Raw genomic sequence first — 24,687 nt, 5'->3', positions numbered from 1 at the left:
TTTTGCCCAGCCTCCAGCTCCTATGGCTGTTGTCGAGACCGTAGCAGGCCAGAATCTTGCTGTCCAGAGAATTGGGACTTGGCCGATCCTAACTGTTTGGCAGACTCTGCTTTAAACGTCCTAGTGGTGCAAGCACAGGGACACTGCATAAGGGGAATTTCCTACTCTTTCCACCCCACTGCAGCCCCTGCATGCTGCAAAAGCCCTGTCCTGAGGTTCCCCCCCACCCCCCCACAGGAGCAATTTTACAGGGCACGTGGTGGGGAGGAGAGGGCAGGAAATTCTGCTTGCATGAGTGTTCCATTGAATACATCCTGTTACTTCCATCCAAGGGCCATGTGGAAGTCAGCTGAAGGTCCTTCTGGGTTCCTGTCCCAGCTCCCAACATTTTGTTCCCACCTTGTGATATATGATCCAAATTGGGCCTCCGATTCCTACAACAGAGAGACCCGTTTAAGGCTGGTAATTTTGAAACCAGCCTGGAAACTATTCCATGAATTGCATGTTGCCCATCCCAACATTATATATCTAGATAGGAGCAGGAAGATGGTATGCACTCATTCTTTGCACCAGGATGACAGCAATTGCTCAGTATATTGGAGCAGAAGGAATATTTACATTGGCAACGGGGTGTTGGATTTGAGCAAAGCAATGAGTCGTAATGGCTATATGGGACCTCCAAGTGGTAAGTTGCTCAGTATCAGTTGATGAGGAGCAACACAGAGAGAAAGCAGTTGCTTTCAAGCCTTGCTTGTGGCATTTGCTTTGGCTGCTGGATCTGGATGGACCTTTGGTCAGATCAAAGAGGACTCTACTTATGAAGAAAAATGTGGATTGATATTCTTTCCTCCTTCTATTGGGATGAGTGCTAATGTGAACACTTCTTATGATTCTATAGTGGGAAACGAACCCAGCATTTGTAAAAACATGACAATGCAATGAAGAAGATAGTTGTTTTGAAAACCAGGCTTCCTGTTCCTTTAGTCTTGTATTGCAGTGGAGGTTGCTGTTCCCATGCATATTTTTTGACCCAGGGTAGTTCTCACAGAGTTGGTGTCTGTCCTATAAATGGTCTTATTTAATTAATTTATTTAAAACATTTATATACTGCTTAATCATTTGTATTTCTAAGCAGTTCACATAGTGTCAGATGCTTATTATGTTGATGTGGATCCCCTTGAGGCCAGGAGTGGGGAACCTTTTCTGTTGAGGGCCACATGCCAATGGAGGGCAGGGCCAGAGCCAAAAGTGGGCAGGTCACCCCATTTTCTTTCTCCTTTTCTTCTTCTTCACTCCCTTTCTTCATAATTCAGATTCAAAGTGTTGGTTCTTACCTATAAAGCCCTTAACGGCATCGGACCGCAATACCTGGCGGAACGCCTCTCCCGCTATGTACCTACCCGGTCGCTGCGCTCGACGTCGAAGGCCCTTCTCCGTGTCCCAACGCATAGGGAGGCACGGAGAACGATAACTAGAGCTAGGGCCTTCTCAGTGGTGGCCCCCGAACTATGGAACGCCCTCCCTGATGAGATACGCCTGGCGCCTTCTTTGTTATCTTTTCGGCGCCAGGTAAAGACCTACCTCTTCGCCCAGGCATTTTAAAAATTTTAAAAATTTAAAAATTTGAATTTAAAATTGAAAATTTTTAATTATGTTTTATTGTGTATTGTATTTACATCCACTTGTATTTTAACCTGTTTTATTATGCTGTACACCGCCCTGGGAGCTTATTGCTATAGGGCGGTCTAAAAATGTAATTTAATAATAATAATAAAATAATAATAATGCTGGGGAATGGGCAGATCGCTCTTGCCAGAGGTCTGAACTGATCACTTGCAGAAGGCCTCTCTCTCTCTTCTTCCATCATTCCATTCATTTCAGCTCCCTCCTCTCCCCACACCCCACTCCTTCTCTCCCTCCGGACTGCCATATGAAGTTAGGGTCTAGGCCCTAGCCTAGGGTGTGCTTAAGCTTGCTAGAGCTACAAACGTCAGAGGAAGGTATCTCTGCAGGCTCATCTGAGCTACCTGCACAAAGCAGTAGCTAATCTTGTTCTTTTGTCCTGTTCAAGGTGGTCGAGGACGCTGCATTAAACAAGGGGACACTTGGTACAGCCCCACTGAATTTGAAGCCATGGCTGGGCGAGCCAGCAGCAAGGACTGGAAAAGAAGCATCCGCTATGCAGGAAGGCCATTACAGTGTCTTATTCATGTATGATGGAGCTTCTTCCTTCCTTCCTTCCTTCCTTCCTTCCTTCCTTCCTTCCTTCCTTCCTTCCTTCCTTCCTTCCTTCCTTCCTTCCTTCCTTCCTTCCTTCCTTCCTTCCTTCCTTCCTTCCTTCCTTCCTTCCTTCCTTCCTTCCTCCCTCCCTCCCTCCCTTTCTTCTTTCTCCTTCCTTCCTTCCTTCCTTCCTTCCTTCCTTCCTTCCTTCCTTCCTTCCTTCCTTTCTCCACTGCAAAAGGCAGAAGGCAGTTTCCCCCCCTCCATTGTTGGGACATAGAGAAACAAGACACAATGGAACTCCTAGTTCTAGTCACAGAAGAGTTAGAGCCTAATTCCATGCATGTTTGTTCAAAAGTATGCACCATTTCAATGGGACTTACTACTAGGTGAGTGTGCACAGGATGACAACATTAGAGAGAACATGGAACAGTGCCATCAGAATGTTTATTTTGTGGCAGGTAGGGTGGGTGTGGGAAGGAACTCTGGGCAAGATCTTTGAGTAGGTTGGTCCAAGAAGGTCTCAACTTGCCATGGGTGGGGGTGGAATCCACAGTTAAGGTTGGGAGCCCTGAACCTGATCTTCTTCTTTTTACAGTAGAGCATAGGATGTGGCTTGGCAGATTTGGAGGGCAGGGTTTTTTTTCTCCTAATACTGTCCTTCTCCCTCCCAATTCAGGATGGGATATTAAATCCTCATGCTGCTTCATGCACTTGTGCTGCCTGCTGTGACGACATGAGTTTGGTGAGTGTACAGCTCCTGATTCAAAAACTGGTGGGGCTGTCTGACAGTATAGTGAGATGCCATAAGTTCAGATTAAGAGCATCTTAAGAAAGGAAGAATGGTAAATATGGCAGGCCGAAGAGTGCTTTCCTTAGGAGGGAAAGGCAGAAAGGAAAGATGGTTATGTGGCCACTTCTGACTGAAACACAGACATTTCTTTTATGGGTGCAGTAGCTGAATTTTGGATGGAGGAAACATTATTAAGAATATTAGAAGGTGTGGTCTTTTATATCCTATTTATTCATTTATAAATAAATGAATATAAATGCATGGACTAATTCAATTTACTATAAACCACCTAGTGTTTATAAATAAGGTGGTTTATAGTAAATTGAATTAGTCCATTCCTTAAAAATAAAAAAACTACTGCAATTATAATCTGTAAACAACCTATTCAAATGCATACCTTAATAAGAACATGTTTTCTAAAGATCACTGCAGATGAGCACCAAATGTATACCATACGAGTTCTAACACAAAGTGATCATTTTCTGATATAGAGGCATGTGATAAAGCACATGTGCGTACATGTGCAGCTGATTTAATATTTGAGCATGGTATAAAACAGGAGTGGGGAACCTTTGGCCCTCCAGATGTTGCTGGACTACAGCTTCCATCATTCCTGGCCATTGGCTATGCTTGCTGGTGCTGATGGGAGTTGTAGTTCAACATCTGGAGGACCAAAGGTTCCCCATGCCTGGTATAAAACACAGTGAGTCATAAAACTATTATGCACTTTTTCATGAAAGCCCCACTTTTATACTACATGGACTGATACGTTGTGATTTTTCCTGCAGTGGAAATACGGGTTTTCTGGTTAGGGAAATACTCGTTTCTAAAACAAAACAAAACTCTTTCTACTTTGCACAAACTTCACTTTTTCAGTGTCTGCACTAGTGGAGGAACAGCCTGTTTGTTTTGGGAGTGCTACTGCAGACTATTATGTGTCAACACTACAGATTTAATACTGAGATATTAGCTATCCAATCAATTATTTTTAAAATGAGGAAATTTCATACTTTGAAAATGTACGTGGTAGCCTCCATTGTTTAATAGTGGAATCTTAGACTGAAGACTGCTCCAACTAAGCCAGGACTAAGTGTTAATGTTTGGGTTTTGGCTGAGGTTCTCCTTCCCTCCAGCACCTTTAGGGACAGAGTTTCTAAAGGACTTATGTTAAGTTCATTGTACAAAGCTAAGGGGAGAGTATAGATTGTGCTGTGGCAGTTTGGTGAGGCAATTGATGAAATGCTGTGAGGATTCCTAGCAGTGAGATTAATGAAAAAATGTATTCAGTGAAGATCAGGATAAGAACATAAGAGCCCTGCTAGATCAGGCCAAAGGCCCGTCTAGTCCAGCATCCTGTTGTCACAGTGGCAGATGCCCTTGGGAAGCCTGCAAGCAGGACCTGAGCACAACATCATTCTCTCCTCCTGTGGTTCCCAGCAGCTATTATTCAGAAGCATACTGCCTCTGACAGTGAGGTAGAACATGACCATCAGGGTCAGCCTGAGACATATTGCTTCCTGAGGTGGAGTGGCAGATAGAAACCCCCCACATTCAGGGTGCATAGTACCCAAAGCGAGTCAAGTAATTTTGACACTGACGCTGAAACACCACCTCCCCCCCCCCCCAGACAACCATCTCTTCCCCACCCTGGCAGTGCAAATACAAGAATATTAAATTCAATTACAGGCCATTTGCTGCCCTTTCACAATACTCAGAATCAGCTGCCTAAGGCAGCCACCTCACTCTACCTAATGGTAGGGCCAGCCCTGCTCCAGACATCAAGCAATGGCTATGGTAAAGAATCTCTAATGATTTTTGTTTTCTGTTTGTTACTAGAGTGGCCCTGTAAGATTGTTTGTCCCCTATAAAAGACGGAAAAAAGAAAATGAATTGCCTACAACTCCAGTGAAGAAGGATTCACCAAAAAATATCACTCTGCTTCCTGGAACTGCTGCCACTACTTGTAAGTCATTCTTGGAATAAACTGCTTTGCCAAATGAGTCTCAACAATAATAAATAAATATATTTACACCAATATACCACATAATGATGGGATTCAGGCTTTAAATGAGTTCCTTAACACCAGAGATATGAACAATCCTCCAACAGAGGTTCTCACAACTTTAGCTACACAAGTCCTGACTTGTAACAACTTTACATTCAATGGAGAACACTACCTGCAACTACAAGGCACAGCTATGGGGACTCGCATGGCTCCATCATATGCGAATCTCTTCATGGATAAACTGGAACAAGAGATCCTCAAAAAGGCCATCAACAAACCACTTATATGGTGGCGATACATTGACAACATCTTTATGGTCTGAACAAATGGTAACGAGAGTTTGGAACAATTTAAAAATTACATCAACTCTATCCATCCATCTATTAAGTTTACATTTAATAGTACAAATGACAATCCGCACGTCCCTTTTCTGGATGTCCTCACCATTGAAAACAACAAAATAGCCACTGATCTCTACAGCAACCCACTGATGCCCACACCTATTTAAACTGGAAATCCTGCCATCCTAGGCCTATAAAGAAGAACATTGTGTATAGCTTAGCTCTGAGAATCAAACTTATTTGCAACACTGAAGATAAATACCAGAGAAGGATCAGTGAACTTAAAGAACACCTTCTTCGAAGAGGATATTCTCCACATATTATCAATTGCAACATCCATCGAGCCTCCATTCTGTCCAGAGAAAACCTCCTCCATCATACTGAGGTGTCAAAGAGCAGAGAGCAACGGATTCCATTTGTGGTAGATTTCCATCCAGCATCTCCTAACTATCACCGAGCAATCACGGAGAGCTACCTATTGCTGGCAAACTCTGAACATCTTACCAGAGCCATCAGCAGGCCTCCTGTTGTAGCATTTCGCCAACCTCCTAATTTGTGCAGACTGTTGGTGAGAGCTGTGCTTAAGCCACCTATCACCAATCCGGGGTCTCATCCTTGTCACTCCAAACGCTGTATCACCTGTGTGTACCTCAGGGAGACAGCCACTTTTACAAGCACTAGGACAGGCAGGACATATTACATCAAACAGAACATCACCTGCAGATCCTGCAATACAGTTTACATCATCGAGTGCAAAAGACCAGGATGTCATATCCAATATGTAGGAAAGACCACAACTGGCCTACGCACGCGCTTCAGGAACCACAAGTCAGCAATTTTGACAAAAAAAGTGGAGCAACCAGTTGCAGCATTTTAACATTGAGGGTCACAGCCTGTTGGACTTTTCCATTACAGCGATAGAGATGCCGGCAGATCCAGCAGCATTGACTAAAAGGGAGAACTTTTGGATTTACTCTCTGGACACATTGGCACCACATGGCCTGAACCTGGAGGACAGTACCACCACTACTTAGCTTCTGCAAAGGAAGCCCCTCTGAGCATTCCATCCTCAAAGCTCTATAACTGCCACCTTGGTAACAGCATTTGTATGTTGGCAGCTGATGAAGGCGGAAGCTGAAACGTTTTGTTAATACAGTAAAAACCTCTGTTTGGTTAATCACAGTTACGTTCATATATATATATATATATATATATATATATATATATGCTTTGTATATTGAAATAACATACATTTTATTGTTTTGAAATATTCATCTTTCTGCTTTTGTCACTTTTATTCAAAAAGGCAAGCAAAGCTAAATTTTGCTTTTGGCACCAGTGGAATGGTTTCTGCGACTTGGAAGGAAAAATGGAGAGATCATGGACTGATAGGTATTAGCATTCCACTTAATTTTGACAATTTTTCTACATTTTTTTTAGTCACTGTGACTCCTTCAGGGCAGATTACTACCTCTGGCACTCTGACCTTTGACCGTACATCAAGTGTGGAGGCCACAGCTATTATCTCAGAAAGTCCATCCCAAGGTGATGTTTTTACTGGTACGTCTGGTAAGTAAAATAAATAATTCACATGCATGAGTGATAGACATATTTGTGTGGAATTATGGATTCCTAGGGTTAACATTTGAGAATGAAGGAGCCAATGAGCTGGTTCACACATCATGATAAGCCACAATTTAATATGGTGCCCATGTGACTCAGACAAGCCATGACTTGTTGTGTTGTCTTAACCTGCACCACGGTTTGTTTGACAAACAAACCACAAGCAATAAGCCAGAAATAAACCAAGATTGCTTTTGATTTATTTTTGGTTTACTGTTTGTGGTTTGTCTGTTTCAAAGAAACCACAGTACCAGTTTGGATTACATGAAAAGCCATACTGTAGCTTGTTTGAGCCATGTTGGGACCCATGTGGCAGGATCAGAGGTATGTTCACAATTAAACCATTAAAAAAAAAGACAAATTGTTTTATTGTGTTGTGTGAACCAGCCAATGTCTAAAGAAGAATATGGGAAGGCAGCAGTTACAATGACTTAACAGTGCAATTCTATAGATGTATACATAGAATAAATCCTAAACTGAGTTCAGTGGGACTTACTCCCATGTAAGTGTGTAAAGGATTATACAGTCTAATAGTATAATTTTGTGGGTGTCTTCTCAGAGGTAAGCCCCACTGATTTCAGGAAAATATGTTTCTGATTGCAGCCTTTAGCTATATTGTAATAAACATTAAACCCAAATCACATAGGACTTTTCTGCTATGGTTAAGTGGTCCTGATGTGTGCTGAGCCACATACCAGCCTGTGATTACATATAGGTGTGAACTCTGGTACATGAATCCAGGTAACAACTAGCAGCAATTTTAATTATTTAAAATATTTGTCCATATGAATGTGTACTGAGGATGGCTTGAGACCATTTATGAGAAAAGTTGTGTGCAAAAGGGCTCTAAAGGTAAGTAAACTTCATAAAACATAGTCCATGTGAAGTGTCAAAATCTCATAAGTGGTTGCAAAATACTAATATTAAAATTAGAGAATTTATCAGCATTTCAGATCAAATTTTATCTTTATAGGATGTTGAAGCTTTTATTAATTTTTTGCATTAATTTTAGAATGCAGGACAGCTAAAGGAATAAAATCATGACTGTTTTTACATGGAAGTCTCTGAAATATCACTGAAATTCTTGATTGTCAGCATTCTGAATTCCAGTTTTAGTCCTCCCTGTTGAAGCTGAGATTTTATTCCGACTGAAGTAATACATGTTTTCAGTCCTGCCTGCCTTGTAGGAGAAACAATCCAGTTTGTTGCTGGTTGATTGCTCTTGAGAGATACCCAACTATTTAAATGGCATTATTTGCAAAGAGGATTCCAATCTAAGTCTCTGCATTTAACAAAGAGTCATAGGTGGTCTTCAGCTCACACTGTTTCCAGAATAATTCCAGCTACTGCTGATTTTTTGTTTTGTACTGTAATGTTACATCTTGGATGCTCACATCAAAAATTAAAATCAAAACCAAATTATAGATTCTTTTCAATTCTTTTCAATAGTACAAGACACAAATGTTCAGCAACCTTGCCGGGTCAGACATCCAGAGCCTCACTACCCAAGTTACCAGGACAATTGTCAGATCTCAGCATTCCCAGAAGCAGCATTGCCAACTTCTCATCCCAAAATTGGTAAGTTTCATCCCAAATAGCTATGAGAGAGATCAAACATTGTGCCAGCAGATGCAATGGAATTCCCGTTCCTTCCCTTCCTGCTGCATCCTCCCTCCTCCCCTACATCCATCTGCTCTGGGGTGTCTCCAAGCCTTTGGATCAGATTTTGGGGTGTGTGCAGGGGGTTGCAGTAAGGAGGAGAAGAAGCGAGATTCCTGTGTGCGCAAGCGGGAACACATTGAGCAGGTGGGATGCCATAATTGGATGTCATCTTAAATGCAGATGACCATCTCAGCTTTCTTCCATAGGTGGGAGGAAAATTCCATCTTGTTTTTATTCCCTAAATAAAAGCTTCAGAGAATTGAGCTTAAGGGCTTTAGGGTTTTTAAAAGTTTGATTTTGTTTTGTTTTTATGAAGTTCTTTTTTGGAAGTTTTAAGTAACACAGCCTCTTGAGTGCTCTTTATGTTTTATGGTGCTTGCTAGCTGACTTCCTTACAGATTGGAGGGGTGGAATGGGAGTCAGGTGAAGGGAGGATATGAATATAGCCTTGGATGTCATGGCCAGTACATATAGCAGGGCATATGTTGTATATGTTGTTGTGCAGGGCAGGAGACTAGTGATATGGAGAGTAGAGACCCTGTGACCAGGCCTTTGTTGTGTTCAGACAATTGCCAGCTCAAATATGGATAAAGGCCTTTTTTAGCCTTGGGTGGAGAGACTTTGGGCCCTTCAGTAGGTGATGGATTCCAGCTCTCATCGGCTTCAGCTACCATAGCCATTGCTATTGTTTAATATCTACATGAAGGCATTAGGAGACTTAGTCCAGGACTTCTCAATATGCTGACGCCCCTCAGCTCTGCATATTGTTAACAAAGCAGCCAGGAGTTCCCGTCACTACCCCAAAGCAATCCTGAAGCAGCAGTTGAGGGTTAACAAACTGAAACGAAACCAAAGAAGTTGGAGGTGATTATAGTTGGGAGGCCCAGGGCACACTGTGAAAAAAAATCCCTTGTGATCGAGGGGATGATGCTCAGTGGAGCAGCTGCACAGGCTAGGGGTACTCCTGGTTTGAATGCCAGGAGCTATCAACTCCATCTCAGTGAATGCCATGTGGTGCATATGTTGCTGTAGGCATTCTGTGACCTGTGTAGATAAAATATCATACACTGCTATCTAGAGCTGGCCTGACATTTTACTGCCTGCTTTGATGGAGCAGCAAATGGTACCCCCATCCCACCCCCAAGTCAAGATGCATAGTAATCAAGACCAGTCAAGTTATTTTGACACCCAGAAGCGCCTGTCCTCTCCCTGGCAGTGAAAATAAAATAATACTAAATTAAATAACTAACCATTTGCTGCCCTTTTATGACACCCAAAACCAGATGCTCAAGGCAGCTGCCATACTTTGTCTAATGGTAGGGCCACTCCGGCTGCTCTCTATTATGCACATTTATTTTTCTCTGTCTTTCTCCTTTGGGAGTGGATGGAATGCCAGAAGCACCAGGCACATTATTATTTTCATTAATGTGAAAATAGCTCTGGGATATTCGTATGGCGCTGCATAGATCTTACAAGACCTTATTTCCTAGGTGACGTCTTAAACCTTCCTTTTTCATTCACTTCTGAGTACAGTGTTGCTCACTGGCTATTCTAAAGAGTAAGTACAAAAACTTTTGGAAAGATCAGGCTATCAAATGCCAAGCTCTGTTCCTCACTGTGTAGAAAGTCTAATAGCTGAAAGCCATCTCTTCCGCAAATATATACTTATGGAGGAAAGGCATGTTTTCCTAAATCAAATAAAATAACTATAATCCCATGAACACAGTTGGGCAAACATCTGTTTTGTTTACTAACTTAATAAAGGCTTTTGGGTTTAAATTTTAATCATCTCATTTATGGCCTTACCATTGCAATTTAACCATATTGCAAAGGTTATAATACATGTTGAATATTGCAACACAGGTTTGTATTTAAAGTGAAGTTAGAATTTTTAAATAAAGTAGGGTACTGGAAGCATAATTGGCATAAAGCTGTAGTTGCTCTCGTGGGGTTTTCTGGGTGAAAACTGCAATTTTGAAATCATTTTGGGCAGATCTGTATATTTGTGCAGTTATGCATTATAAGGATGCAGTCCTCCACACACTTACCTAGGAATGGGGCCCACTGAACTCAATGACTTACTTCTGAGTAGACATGGATTGGATTGCATGTAAATACTTGCTTCTACCTTTTGGCTGTAATCGTAAACACAGAGGGGTTTGTCTCTGTGCAGATAAGCAGAGTTTGAAATTTGGGGGGAAGTTCTTTGCAGACTATTCCTTTTACAGTAGAATTGTTGCACCCAGCTGATCTCCACATGTCTAAGGCTGAGTGTCTTCTTTAATTGATTTTGCTCTCTTTGCCATTCTAATATTTGCACAGTCAAAGAGAAGCAACATTAGGTTCTCCTGCAGAGTCTGTTTAGAAACTTGTGCCTTATGTTCATTTATTTTATAAAGTATACCCCACCCTAAAGTATAAATACTATCTGGGTGGTTAACACAATCCCAAAAAGAAAAGTGAAAGCAATCTACAATAAAACAGGTTCTTGCCTGGTGCTAAAAAGATGCAAGCCAGCACCAGGCAAACCTCCCTGGGGAGGGCTTTCCATAAATAGGGCATCACGACTAAAAGGGCTCTTTTTCTGGTTGCCAATCACTTGAGTTCCAGTGGCAGCAGGAGACCTGGAAAATAGCCTCTGACAATTCCCTTTATGTATGGGCAAGAACGTATGCGCAAAGGTGATTCTTGCCTTGCTTCCAGGAACTGGTGGGGTGGTGCAGGCAGGACGGCATTGTGCATCTGGCTTCCCCACACTGAGCATTGCTGCCACTTATCAAGAGGCTGAGGGGCAGGGAGTTCAGCATGGTGCAGGCACAGCGGCTGAGCCAATCTGACCCTCCTGCTGCTGCACTCACACCATGTTGAGCTCCTCTCCCCTCTCCCTCCTGGTAAACGGCGGCAACACTTGGTGTTGGGAGGCCAGGTGCACAACGCCACCCTTCCTGTGCCAACTCCCTGACTGCTGCTGCTTAATTCAGTAGTCTTCACACACTCCTGATGTATAGGAATACATCCCACATTCCCCTTTCTCCACAGAGGGAAGCCATGTGCACTAGTATCATCTGAGTATATCGCGGCATTGTCTTCTGTTCAGCTTTCTATGCTGTAAGTTGCCTTCTCTGTGAAGAACAGGGGCACCCAAGGGCAGAATGGATCAGGCCCTGTTCAGATAATGTTCACATGTGAACAAGCTATTTAGAAGTAGGGTACATGAATCTCTCTTTCTGTTCCTTCTTTATGGTTGTTGTCACAGAGAGATAGAAAGAGAGAGATTCTGGCTCCGTTTGCACATCACAGTAAACAATATTTAATGGTTTACCATGAACACACCAGTCTCACCCATTTTTCTCCTCCCAGCTGGCACATGGGGAGAATAAACCGTGATCTGTGGCTTAGTGATACGCCTGAACCAGGGATCGGTTTGTTTTGTTTTGCTCCAAACAAATGATAGTCTGTAGCCTTCTTCTTAACTTGCTGGTTGTGGTTTGTTTGGAGTGAAACAAACTACGATCACTGGTTTGGACACAGTACTAATCCAGGGATTGTGAGGGGAGGAGCAAAGCAGGTGAGATTGGTAGGCTCATGGTGAATCTTTAACTGTGGCTTACCATGACATGTGAACTTGTTATAAGAATTGCTGGAGTCAATGTTTTTCAGAGGAAAACTAGTAGTTCTTGTAAATATGACCTAAATGTAAGAACCATAGAAGAACCCTACTGGATCATAGCAAAGCTCCATCTAGTCCAGCATCCTACTTTCCACAGTTGTTAATCAGATGCTCTGGGGAAGCTTAAAAGCAAAGTACAAACATCCATTTGTAGATGAAGAGGACGCTGTCTTCCCTGTGATTTGTCTCCAGCATATGGTATTCAGAGCTGAAACATGCAGTAATGAGAGAGGTACCAAGCCCCGCTGCTGTACAGCTTTGTTCTTTTTGTTGGTCCTTGAGTAAGGGCCCCATGCAAATACTGTTGAATCAAAAGAGGCTTGTGTAGCCCCAGTGCATGACTTTGAGGCTAATTAGTTCCAGCTCCCATACACGCAAGTCTTTTCTTTGCAGACCAAGTGGTTCTCCGCTTCATACTGGATCCATCATCCAACCTTTTCAAAAGGGTGCAGCAGTGGACAACAGCTTGGCGTTACCCACCACTCCTGGTCCCTCAACAAAACCATTTTAAAGTTTATTAGGTTTTTAGCCCATCCTGTTGCCAGAGGCTTAGAGCAGGTAACATGATTAGTGCATAATAAATATACCATTAAGATTGCAATCCTGTGGATACTTACCTGGGGATAAAGTCCATTGAACACATTGGAACTTTCTGCTGAGTAAAAAAAAGACAGGGCTGCACTGTAAAAGAAGCCCATGCTGTCCTTTCAGGTTACAAGGTACTTTCCTAAAAAATGACCATGTGTTCCTTCTAGAAAGACACACAAAGCTGTGTTGGATTTCTGGAAAAAGTGACTTCTAAAGCTTAGAAGGAACTCCTGAGTATTCAAGAACACTTATGATATCTATACTTCCAAGAATTAATCTTCACCCATTTGCAAGTGGTATGAACTTTTTATTAGCCCAGGTTGTAGATAATTCTGAATTCTAATTGGGTAGAACGGTGGACTGAAGCTGTTTTAGCCTGAAGTTGCTACTACACAGTAAGCTTCAAATTAAACTTGGACTGAAGCGTCTTAATTAATTTCTGTGGGTTTACTTTTGCTCTTTTGATTTTTTTTAGTATTGACCTCACTCCCTGCCCTGGCTGTGCCACCTTCTACCCCCACCAAAACAGTATCGGCTTCAGTGGTGAACGGACTTGAAATGACAGAGCAGCGGAGCTGGCTGTACCTTGAGGAGACAGTCAACTCACTTCTCAACACAGCTCAGCAGCTGAAGACGCTGATTGAACAAGCTAAGCAGGCCAGCTCTTCCTACCGAGAAGCCGCTGTCACTCAGGCAAAAATTCAAGCTGATGTGGAGAGGAAAGAGGTAACTATGCTTCTAGAACGACAGCAGTTCTAGTTCTAAGTATCTCTACAGCCAACTACTCAGGTGGCAACATTTGATAGGCCACAGTTTCTTTCTTTTATGCAGTAGTGGAAGGCTGCCTATCATGCAGCTTCTTAAGTTTTGACTGTACTCTTTGATTTGATGCAGAAAGTACCTGTACTTTGAATGATTGAAGTCTGGCTTTAATGAAAATTGTAATAAAATTTAGTAATAAAAATATATAAAGTTTTTATATCAAGATCCATGGGTGTTTGCTATGTGCTGGAGCAGATCTAAGTTTGGCCCACCTTCAAATCCCAGATTCTGTCTGTGACCAGAATAAATTATCACAGCAATTATTTTGCACAACTATATTGTTTACTGCATATAGGGTTTTAAAAGAAAATTGACAAGGATGCTGTGGGGGTGGGGAGTGGAGCAGAGGGAGAATGGGATGAAAATGGAGATCAAGATTAGAAGGCTAGCACAGGGAATGGAAACAATGGAAATGGGTTTGGGAAATGAACTATAAGGACACTTAAAACCTCAACCACTGCTAAGTCCTAATCTTAGTCTTTGTCCAGACAATTTACACACTCTTCCATGCAAGCATGGTGGCTAAAAAAAAAATCTTTGAGCCACTGAGATGAAGTAGACACTGCTTAGTTGGAGTCTTGGGTTTGGATCAATCAGTAGCCATGAAACCTTCATACGGGGGTGAGATATAAGGTTCATGTCACCCTCCTTTTGCACCAACTGCATTGGCTGCCTATTCACTTCCAAGTGCAATTCAAAGTGATGGCTTTGACCTATGAAGTCCTGAACGGGTTGGAACCAGGTTACTTGACAAACCAGCATCCTCCATGTAGTCCTGCCTGGAACGGAGATTTTGCTGTCCTTTCAGTTAAAAAGGTGCATAAGGGCCATATTTATGGTCTGCGTCCTCCCCTACCCCCTATCTCCATCGCCTTTGGAATTCCCACCTCCAGGAGATCTGCATGGCCTCTTCACTGCTTGTGTTAGGAGGACAAGTAATTTTTTTTTAAAAAGAAGGTTTTGGAGCCCTCCTACTGTTTCCTATTGTTTGTTTATATTTTATAGTGTTGTACTCTTTTTAATCTATGCCCTTCTGATCTCCTTTAGGGGGAAAATGGAATATAAAAGATTATTAATAAATGAATAAATAAAGTTCACTGGATGGCCTTGAGGCAGATATATGCAAAGGATTAGTGGCCAAAGGTCCTCCAGGAAGCTCACAGACCAGGCATGACTGAGATATTAGACCAGATGTGGCTAACCCTTTTTGGGGCCAATGACCATATTGAACCATGGTCAATATGCCCCCTGGCATGTCAAAGTGGGTGTGGCCAAAGTATTAAACTGAGTGTGGCCAATTTTATAAACAAATGTAATTAAATCAATGAATTGGTTGATGCTGGATTGGTTAAAAGGATAGATTTTGGGAGGTCTTGAGTGGCCACAAAAACCTTTGGGCCCAGAGTACTGATCAGTAAAAATAATGTATATATAAATGGATAAATTGGGGGGTAGGGTTTGGAGGGCCACAAAAAATCCTTTTGGTATCATAGCAGGGAACCTACGGAAATAGTCAGTAAAAGGGGGGGAAATTATTCCACCCCACCAACTCAATACAAAGGGTGTTCGGATTACAATGCAAAGGCTGGTGAATACATGATTGTTTCTCATTTGATGACTACGTTGTCAAATGATGCTTTGCATGTATGTATGGGCAATGTATTTTACATCACATCAAGCACAATGTTTTAGAGTTGCATCAGGGCGGTTCTTTGAGCCTGATCTACACATGCAGCAGAATAAAATTACAGAATCCTGGTAAAGCAGGTTGTATCACGTGAGGGTGCAGGCCTGCAGGTAAAAAAACTCACTGAAAATGGATAACTCTCATGACAGGCAAAGGGAGTAGGTTAGAGCGTTTCTCCCCCAAAGTGCTCCATGAATAGGGGAAGCATTCAAAAGTGGCATAGCCAACCTGCAATCCCTCCTTAATCTGCTATATGTGCAGACCCAGTTTAAGTGTACAGAAGGCAAGTGATGTGTGAACCAGATACTAGCTTCTCTCCAGGATATTTACTGGCTTAAATATCCAGGGTCAAAAAAGACAACAATTCAGGACCCAGAAATTGCTAGTCATATATGAAGGAGGATACTGCCATGTAGATGAAGTTGCTAATTAGTACAAATGAAACAAGTTGCTTTCATAAAGGCATTTAATTGGTTGCAAGGAGAAAAACTGTGATCTTTTCTGTGCTATAGAAGTTATTTTTTTCCTCTATAGAAGCTTGTGGAAAAAATGCCAATTCGTACTATAAAATGCTTTTTCTGTTTCATTTTATCTGGAGCAATTTTTTTTAAAAAAAAATAGAAGACTGAAGCAAATATCTCTGGACAGTACACCATGGCTTGGATCTTAACTGTCCTCCTATGAACAGAGTAGAGTTCACGACCATAAAGCAGAGGTTTCCTGCCACCCCATCTCTCAGCATCCTCCTGTGCCCCCTGAAAATCTCCTCCTGAGGGCTGAGTGAGCCTTTGGGATGGAGTGGAATAATGTGGGTGGCTGCAGATGGAGTGGAGAGTTGGAGGAAATCACCCCACCCACCCCAGTTACATGAATGATGGATCAGCTTAAGATGCAAGAAATGTGGGGAGAGATGTTTTATTTATTGTGAGGCTGTATTACACGAGGACTGTTAGAGCAATGGTTTTCCCACCAGTCATCCACACAATGTATTGCTACTCCCCAGGCTACTTCCTGCTCGGTTATTTTCCAGCTTGAGCCTGAGGACATGCTGTGTGACCGTTGTCATTAGTTTCCAGAATTATGTGCTTTAATAAAACAACAGCCAGAGTCATAACCCCCTTTCCACCTCAATAAATGAAAATAAGGTATTTGGGTGATTATTCAATTAAAAAAAAACCTTTCTCCATAGTATTTGAATTTTCCTTGGACAAGCAAACATTTTATATTTCTGGATTTTTAGATTTTCCGAACGGCTAAATAATATTTGTAATGTTTTACATGCTCCTGATGGGGAAATGTGGACCATATTTTATCTCTCCCTTGGAGGTAAAGATATTTCTGGGAGGAGATGGTGCTGGAGCATCCAGGTACACGAGTTTCTTGTCCTGCTCCAGCTTTGCGTCAGCTTCTGATGCAAGATGAGAAACTGTTTTCTTTTGTCCCTCTAGTAATAAACAGAACTGTGACTTGGTGACAGCAAGAGGCAAAAGCTGGCTCGTATATTCGGATGAAAAAGATGATAGGAGCAGCCATATTTGGTCCACCAGGCAGAGCAGGCTGTACTCTCTTCTCCTAAACAACAGAAGGGGCGCATGCGCCCTGGGAGAACAGCTGGAAGCATAGGCATCGATCCCCTTCAGAATGGCTCTCCTCTGCATCCAACTGAATGACCATTCCTTGGAAATAACTGTGTTGATCATGAGATTACCTGTGAACAGATGTCACTGTGGCTGTTGACAATGTCTTTAAATTTTCCGTAGAATTGATCCACAGCTTTGTCAGAACTGAAATTTCCCGCAAATTATTACTTTTCCTAACCTGGCAAATCCAGCTTCAGAACTTTAGCTTCAGTTCATGTAGTGATAGCTTGAATGAGAAAACTGCATTTCTGAAGTATGTCAGTTTGTTAGCTGAAATATGAAGTATGTATGTGTGTGTAATATAAAATCTACACACACAATTTCAATCATTTTCACTATGAGACTTTTGATGGAAACGTTCTCATATTTTTGTGATATATCTTATTTGGAATGGAAAGCACTTTGAAAAGTAATTTCCCGTGGGATCTGAATTTTGTTTCTTTACAAGCTCAAGTTACAAACATGAGTGATGATGACAGCATTTGCATAAATGAGTTAAAATAGTTCCTATGATATTAATTGCACTCAGAATCAAGATATACATATCCTTAAAATACAAACATCCATTTCAAAGCCTATTCTTTCTCTGATTTTGCTCAAGTCCCGAGATCACAAGATAATGGAGTTGTAGGTCCTATAGAACAGGAACAGTATGGGTTTGGGCTTTTTTTACCTCCAATCCAGTATACAGGTATACATCCCATTGTAAGGGCTGGTCCATGTGATACATTTTTAGAATCTAGCTATGGTTTGTGCATGCTAAACTGCAGTATGTTTTGAAGGCACATACAGGGTTGTATTCAACTAAGTCCTACTCAGAGTAGACCCACTGAAATTAATGAACCTAAGTCAATCATGTCTATTAACTTCAGTGGGTCTACTCTGAGCAGCACTAGCATTAAATATCACTCATACATTGAATGATGTGGACAACAGGGATCCCTTGATTGGGGCTCCTCATACTGTGCAAAACACATCCCTTTAAAACATGCATTTGTCTCCTGTAATGTCTTTAGCAGCCCTAGCAGGTCTTAAGAAACCAAAAAAATCAGTGCAGTTTTGAAACTGACGGTTAGAATCAGGTTCTGTTGGCCATCTTGATTCAAAATGGTGTCCAATTGTATCCAAACATAGACGAAAACCTGCTCCTTGATCTCAGGACCCATCATGCAAAATTTGGTTACAATACCTTAAGAGTTATCCAAATGTACACAGAACAAACAACTTTCCAAAATGGATACAGAGACCACAAACTACACAGCTTACTTAGCAGTGATTATAACAGTTAAATGAGTCATAACAATCAAACTACAGCTGGTAATTGGCTTTTCTTCCTAGGCAGAAAGCCCCCCAAATTTTCTTGGCAATGCTTAATACACTTTAATGGCATTGGCACCTGAATTTAGAATGTTAATACTGATGTATATGTTGCACAGTGTTTGAAGGGTGAAGGCTGATTCTCTTGGCTTAAAGAGTTAGTATATCATAAAAAGTGTAAGATTCCTATCTTTCGCTCTCTGCCTAATGTGATTCTATGCCATGGTCACTTTATGTTCCTGTAAACTCACAACCCTCCGAACCTTTAAACACCATGATGTCAGGTCATAAAGATGATCCGAAATTAAGCCCTTAATCTGCTTAAGTATTAGGTTCTACTCTTGGATAAATCTGCTTTGCTTTAGATTGTTTTTAAACTGTTCCTCGGGAGGTTTAACACCCTAGGTTGGTGTCGAATCTAATATTGGCTAGTATCTTTGGTTATGATACATTTAAATTAATTTTTGTATCACTGCTTAACAGAGTTCTAGTGCTTGGTTTAAGGCTCTTTGAGGCTTGCCTGCACTGTGAATTTACTGTTTCCATGCTGAATGGTATATAAATAAAGTGTTGTAGCTCAAAAAATGTCCATGTGAAATTCTGCAAGGCATTTTTGGCATATGTTATGGCAAACACAAACTTGTTCACCATAACAATTCTCCCTAATGAGCCCCAAAACAAAGTTTAAGGCTTCCTGTGGGTAACTAAGCCAAAAGGAAAAATGATGACTTCAGTGACAGTAGTGTTTTTTTCTCATCATAGACCAGTTGCAACATAAGTGTGTCAAATGGGAGCATGCAGAGCAAGGAAACCCAAAAGCCCAGCACAACCAATCAATCAAATGTTTGGGAGGGCAGAAGAAGAGGACACCATTTGTGCAGGTTGCCTCCGTTGGCTTGGCTATAAAAGCATTTTCCCTTCAGGATTAGCAAGGCTATAGACAACCATCTCCAGAGTTTTTGAAGCAAGCATGGGATGGGGGGAAAGAAATGGGGGGGGAGATTAAAATATACGCAGAACTTTTTCTTTTCAACCCTTAACTTTCTTTACTACTTCAACTGTGCAATTCTAAAGTGGGGATGGGTGGGGAATCCAAAGGTGGTTTCCTACCTTATCCAATGATCTGCCAGGCAGCTATTGGCAGGTTGGCTCCAATTTGCTTCAGGCCCCTGCAGCTGCTATTCACTTTTTAAAAATACCACAGGCGATCCTGATCACAGACCTTCTGCATCGCATTTAGTTCAGCCCTCACACACATCTACATGCTTATATGAATGCGTACACATGTGCGCTTGCACACGCTCACGTGCACATACACACACATTGTTCAATAGAAAATTATACGGCAGCAGAGCACTTGAATGGGATCATATACCTATACTCCAAAGAGCAACACGAGATGTATGTAAAGCTGAAGTTTGTGGTGTCTTTTAATTTTAGCAGTATCAGAGTCAGCTGTTTCAACAAGCAGAAGACGTAGATGGAAAAACAGAAATCATCATTAAGGTAAGATCAAGGATCAGATTGACATGGATATCACAGCGATCCAGCAACTTTCTTTTCTGTATTGAAATTATGTTGTCATTCTCTGTTAATGGCATGTGCTTCCATGTTCAGTTTGCCCCCTGGTGGAATAGTGACAAAATATATCTCATGCATGTTTTTGTGCTGTCATCTACATATTTGTAGTGGCCTTTGGGCTATTCTCTTAATCTGGCTTCAGTATCATGTTGCTCTGCTGCCAAGGCCATCTGCAATGTCAGATGATGGCCACGGTCCAGCAAATGACTAGTAAGCACAACTGGGATTTCCCTGTGGTGGGCTCTGAAATGGTTGGTGCTCTTTGCCTTTTTTTAACAGACATTGAGTTCCAGCTGTGCACATGGTTCTGTGAACACATAACTGTGCAACCTCTTTCAAATTATGTCCTTCACTGAAAGGTCATTAGCAGCACCTCCTGGTGTGATGTAGCACTTGCTGAATATTAAGTTTCTTGTTTCTGCAGTTTCATGGAAGGAAAAACTATTTTTTCAGTGTGTTCAGCCTAGATTCTTCTGCAGTTTAATGGAAGGAAAAACTGTATTTTTTCAGAGTGTTCAGCCTAGATTCTTTAGAGGAGTCATGTATCATGTTCTAATCTCATAAGGAGTGAGTGCTGTCAGACCATTTCTTTGTGCATTCCACTGGCATTGAAGGTGGCAGTGACAGAATGGGAGATATGCATGCAATACTTTCAATGCTCTGATCACTGAACATCCCAGTTCTTCATTGAGTACTGCTGTAGATCGCACCGAAGCTCAGGGCTCAAATGGGCAACAGAGCAGGCTCTCCTGTGGTTTTTGAAAAGGGCAAATGCAGCTATGTGTGTAGGGGGCTTATTTGGACTGGGTTGGGGTAGGTGGGTAGGCCTTTCCATACATGAGCATTTTGTCCTGAGAGGCAAAGAGCATTCTGCAGGGTCCGGATTGCATACATGAGCAATTGCCGCTTCTGTGCTGTACCTCCACTAAAATCAAGGTATACAGTTCTCTGGACATTTGTTATATTTCAAAGTTGGCAGATAATTTACAGGCAGATGGTACAAACAAAGTAGGTGACAGAGTGTGAATCAGTTGGGCCTGAAAGCCAGAGGATCCATCTGCACTAAATATGGCCTGTGTTAATGCTTTCACAGCATGTCAATTTATTCACAGCCAAGAATCCCTTCCTGTGTTGGCCTTATGCAATTATACCAGGTTGCTATTCACACCGAGGTAACTGTGTGAGCTATAAGCAGATTGAGTTGTGAAACATTCCCTGTGCCCTTATTTTTTGTTCAAGTTTTGAATGAGCCAGCGCAACATACAGAGCTGCTTCACTTTAATGGGATCTTATGAACAGAAGGATAAAATGATAGCTCTCCGAAACACCATTTTTTCCTGTTGCATTGGAAGTGTTGCCTGAAGATTTATGCATTCGTTCATGTGAATGAAAAAAATGAGGTTATGCTCAGTTTGGAGTCAATTCTTTATTCTAATGCTTTCCCATAGCTCTCCCCCCACCTCACCTGTTTTTATTAGGAATCAGAAATCATGCTACTTCTAAGTGACTGGCAAAAGAGAGGGGGGTGAAGCTCTAATGCAGAGTCTTCAACTTAAAATGCACAGTGCCCTTATTCTAGAACAGTGGTCCCCAAACCTTTTCCCTCAGAAACCACTTGAAAATTGCTGAGGGTATTGGTGGACCACCTAATGATTTTTCTGCACTTTGTAGAAATTGTTATGTGCTGAAAGATTTTTAATTGTATTTGTATTGCTTCTTTTATTTCTTACATTGCATTTTCTATCATAGAATTCAAATTGTAATACCATAAAATACAGTATAAGAAATAAAAGAAGCATTAAAAATACAATTAAAAATCAGTATGAATATTTAATAGGGACATGTCATGGACCACCTGAATGAAGCTCATGGACCACTGGTAGTCCACGGACCAGTTTGGGAACCTCTGTTCTGGAAGGATCTTCCCCACTTTCCAAATTGTAGATCTGTGTATTTGTATAATTATGCCTTTGAGACTGCAAACCTAAACACACTTTCTAGGGAATAAGCACCATTGAACACAATGGGACTTATTTATTTATTTGTTTGTTTGTTTGTTTTCATTTTTAGACCGCCCATAGCTAGTAGCTCTCTGGGCGGTGTACAAAACAGATTAAAAATACAATATTATAATAAAATCAATCACATATATCAACAACAATATTAAAATAAAGCGTAGACATAAACATTAACATTAAAACATTAAAAAGCCTGGGAGTACAGCCAGGTCTTAACCTGGCGCCTAAAAGAAAGCACCGTAGGCGCCAGGCGTATCTCTTCAGGTAAGCTGTTCCACAATTCGGGGGCCACTACAGAAAAGGCCCTAGATCTGGTAACAATCCTCCGGGCATCCTGGTGAGATGGTACCCGGAGGAGGGCCTTAGATACTGAACGAAGTGAACAGGTAGGTTCATAGCGGGAGAGGCGTTCCACAAGGTACTGTGGTCCCACACCGTGTAAGGCTTTATAGGTCAAAACCAGCACCTTGAATCTGGCTCGGAAACAAATAGGTAGCCAGTGCAAACGGGCCAGGACAGGTGTTATATGCGCAGACCGATTGGTCCTCGTCAATAGCCTGGCTGCCGCGTTTTGCACCAGCTGAGTAAAAATTCACAGGATTGAACTTAGATGCAGTGTGAACTGGCTCAAGTTATCTTTTGAACATTTTTATTAATCTCTAACATCGTTTTGAACCATATGTGTATTTGAAGAAGTCTTGAGAGAGACTGCTTCCTGTATACATGGAATGGTAAACAAGATGCCATATTGTAAAAATCCTCCATGCCTCTGTTATTTAAACTTCTAAATATCTTTGGCTACATAAGGTATTCTCAGCTATAATGGTAGATGTATCCCTCCGTTTGCTACCATAGCCTTGGCTTGCTTTTGGTTTTTCAGATAATATTAGATGGTAGAAATCTGTTGAACTGATGTGTCCTCTGAGTGCTCACATGCTGTGTGGAAGAGTTGGGTGTTTTTTTTTTAAAAAAAGTATTACCTACACAGGATTCTAGTAATTATGCATCACTTCTCTTCCTTGTCATGCACCTTGTACTATTAAGGTTTAGCAGAGATAATGTTCTTTTCCTCCTCATTGACTTAGCCTCTGTATCTGCATTGTGACAGCAATCCTGTGTAAACTGTGGTCGCGAGGCAATGAATGAGTGCACTGGCTGCCATAAAGTCAATTACTGCTCAACTTTCTGTCAACGGAAGGTAATAAATTCCTTGTGCATCCCAGATACAATTGCTCAGAGATAACTCACATAGCTGGAGAAACAAGCATCCATGACCACCTACTTTTGAGCAGTCACCACACATTTCACTGAAGTTTAAGCAGAAGGTACATTCCTTCCTAACAGCCCCATCAATCTGAAGAACCTCTTGGTCCCATGTGAACCTGCTTTTACATGAATATTATCTAGAGAGGCCCAACTGTCTGCTAAAAAGGTCATATCTTGTGGTCGTTTCCCATTTGTGGAATACCCTCCTTAGTTTTATTTCCCTGACTCTTATCCTTTTAGTGCCACACAAAACATGGTTATTTACTCAGTTCTTTTAATTTAGGATTTTATTTGGGCATACTGTGTATTGCTACTGCTTTTAATTTTTGACTTTCTAATTGAATTGCTGCAAAGTTCTTGTTTTTAGTTGGTTTGCTTTTATTATATGTGCTTTTAAGCTTTCTGTAAGGGCATGGTTTTGGAGAGACAGAATATAAATGGGATTTTAGTTCCCTTTTTCTAAGTGAGCTTAGGACTGTGGTGTTAAGTACTAGGAGAATATCAAAACATAATGTCACCCCATTGAAATAGGATTCTCCAGCTCGTGCCTGGTGTTACCACATTTTCCCCTTATTCAATAATTACTTTCATTTCACAATCTGTCTTTTTTTGCTCCTCATGTTCAGGATTGGAAAGACCACCAGCACATGTGTGGTCAGTCAGCCACAGTTACTGTTCAGGCAGAAGAGGTTGATGTTGCGGACAATGTGATAGAGAAAGTTATTGTCTGAAGAGTCCTATCTCTTCAGTTTATAGGGATATGTGTGTGGAGCAGACTGGCTGGACCAATCATCCTGCTGTGAAGTCCTACTGATCTGAACTCATCAAGAAGATCCAGTTGTGGGGTTGTTTGCACATTGCTGGCCAACTACTATTCTCTAATGGTGCTGGAATGGAAATATTCAACGTGAGAACATCAAGGGGCTTCACATGTTTTAAGAGAACTCTGGAATTTACATTATGTTTACAGTGCTTTGTATGAAACTTCTGCAAAGCTGATGGCTTAAATTGTTGTATCCTACAACCCTGCTGGATGATGGTGGTTCTTTGAAGTGACTTATAAATTCTTTAAAGTGGTTCATGAGACCTGCATTCTTTTGTTCCTTCTAAGTGGTCTGAATGAAACTTGAATTGTGCCACAGTTGTTCACTCCCTGCCTCTTATTTAACAAATCAAAGAAGGAACCGCCAAGCCCCTCAGTGGGTTTAGTTTGCTGACTGTTTTTAAATCAAGCTTAAGTTATATTTGAACTTTGATTCTCTCACTGATTTTAGTTTGGGTTGTTGCTTTATCTCCATCCCCACAAAACAAAGCTCTCTAATATATTGAAGCTCTGCTTGGTATGTACCATATTGAGCAAACTACAATGCAATCATAAAACTTCATGTAACATTCACTCTGAGTGCAAATACAAATCTGGGGTGTTAGAATGGGTATAAGCAAGGGCTGATTTC

At 41.5% G+C, this 24,687-nt stretch overlaps 1 protein-coding gene across 5 annotated transcripts in view; it reads left to right on the top strand.

Annotated features, from left to right (window-relative positions):
* The window catches only part of DEAF1 (DEAF1 transcription factor), a 30,631-nt gene extending 6,309 nt beyond the window's left edge, over positions 1-24,322 (top strand). The window contains exons 5-13 of one of the 5 annotated variants that reach the window (XM_061610013.1): positions 2,072-2,211; positions 2,900-2,965; positions 4,850-4,976; positions 6,800-6,919; positions 8,432-8,560; positions 13,378-13,628; positions 19,809-19,874; positions 23,076-23,165; positions 23,860-24,322. In XM_061610013.1, coding sequence (XP_061465997.1) covers positions 2,072-2,211; positions 2,900-2,965; positions 4,850-4,976; positions 6,800-6,919; positions 8,432-8,560; positions 13,378-13,628; positions 19,809-19,874; positions 23,076-23,165; positions 23,860-23,964 — 1,094 coding nt within the window. In that variant the 3' untranslated portion in view covers positions 23,965-24,322. Of the gene's footprint in view, positions 1-2,071; positions 2,212-2,899; positions 2,966-4,849; positions 4,977-6,799; positions 6,929-8,431; positions 8,561-13,377; positions 13,629-19,130; positions 19,250-19,808; positions 19,875-23,052; positions 23,166-23,859 lie in introns of those variants that run through there. The other 4 variants (XM_061610012.1, XM_061610014.1, XM_061610015.1 and 1 more) reach the window with 4 other exon arrangements.
* The last annotated feature ends 365 nt before the right edge of the window (positions 24,323-24,687 follow it).

Source organism: Rhineura floridana, chromosome 2 (assembly GCF_030035675.1).
Source record: "Rhineura floridana isolate rRhiFlo1 chromosome 2, rRhiFlo1.hap2, whole genome shotgun sequence".
NCBI lineage: Eukaryota > Metazoa > Chordata > Lepidosauria > Squamata > Rhineuridae > Rhineura > Rhineura floridana.
The sequence above is the reverse complement of the archived record's forward strand: the minus strand, read 5'-3'. Positions and strand labels throughout refer to the sequence as shown.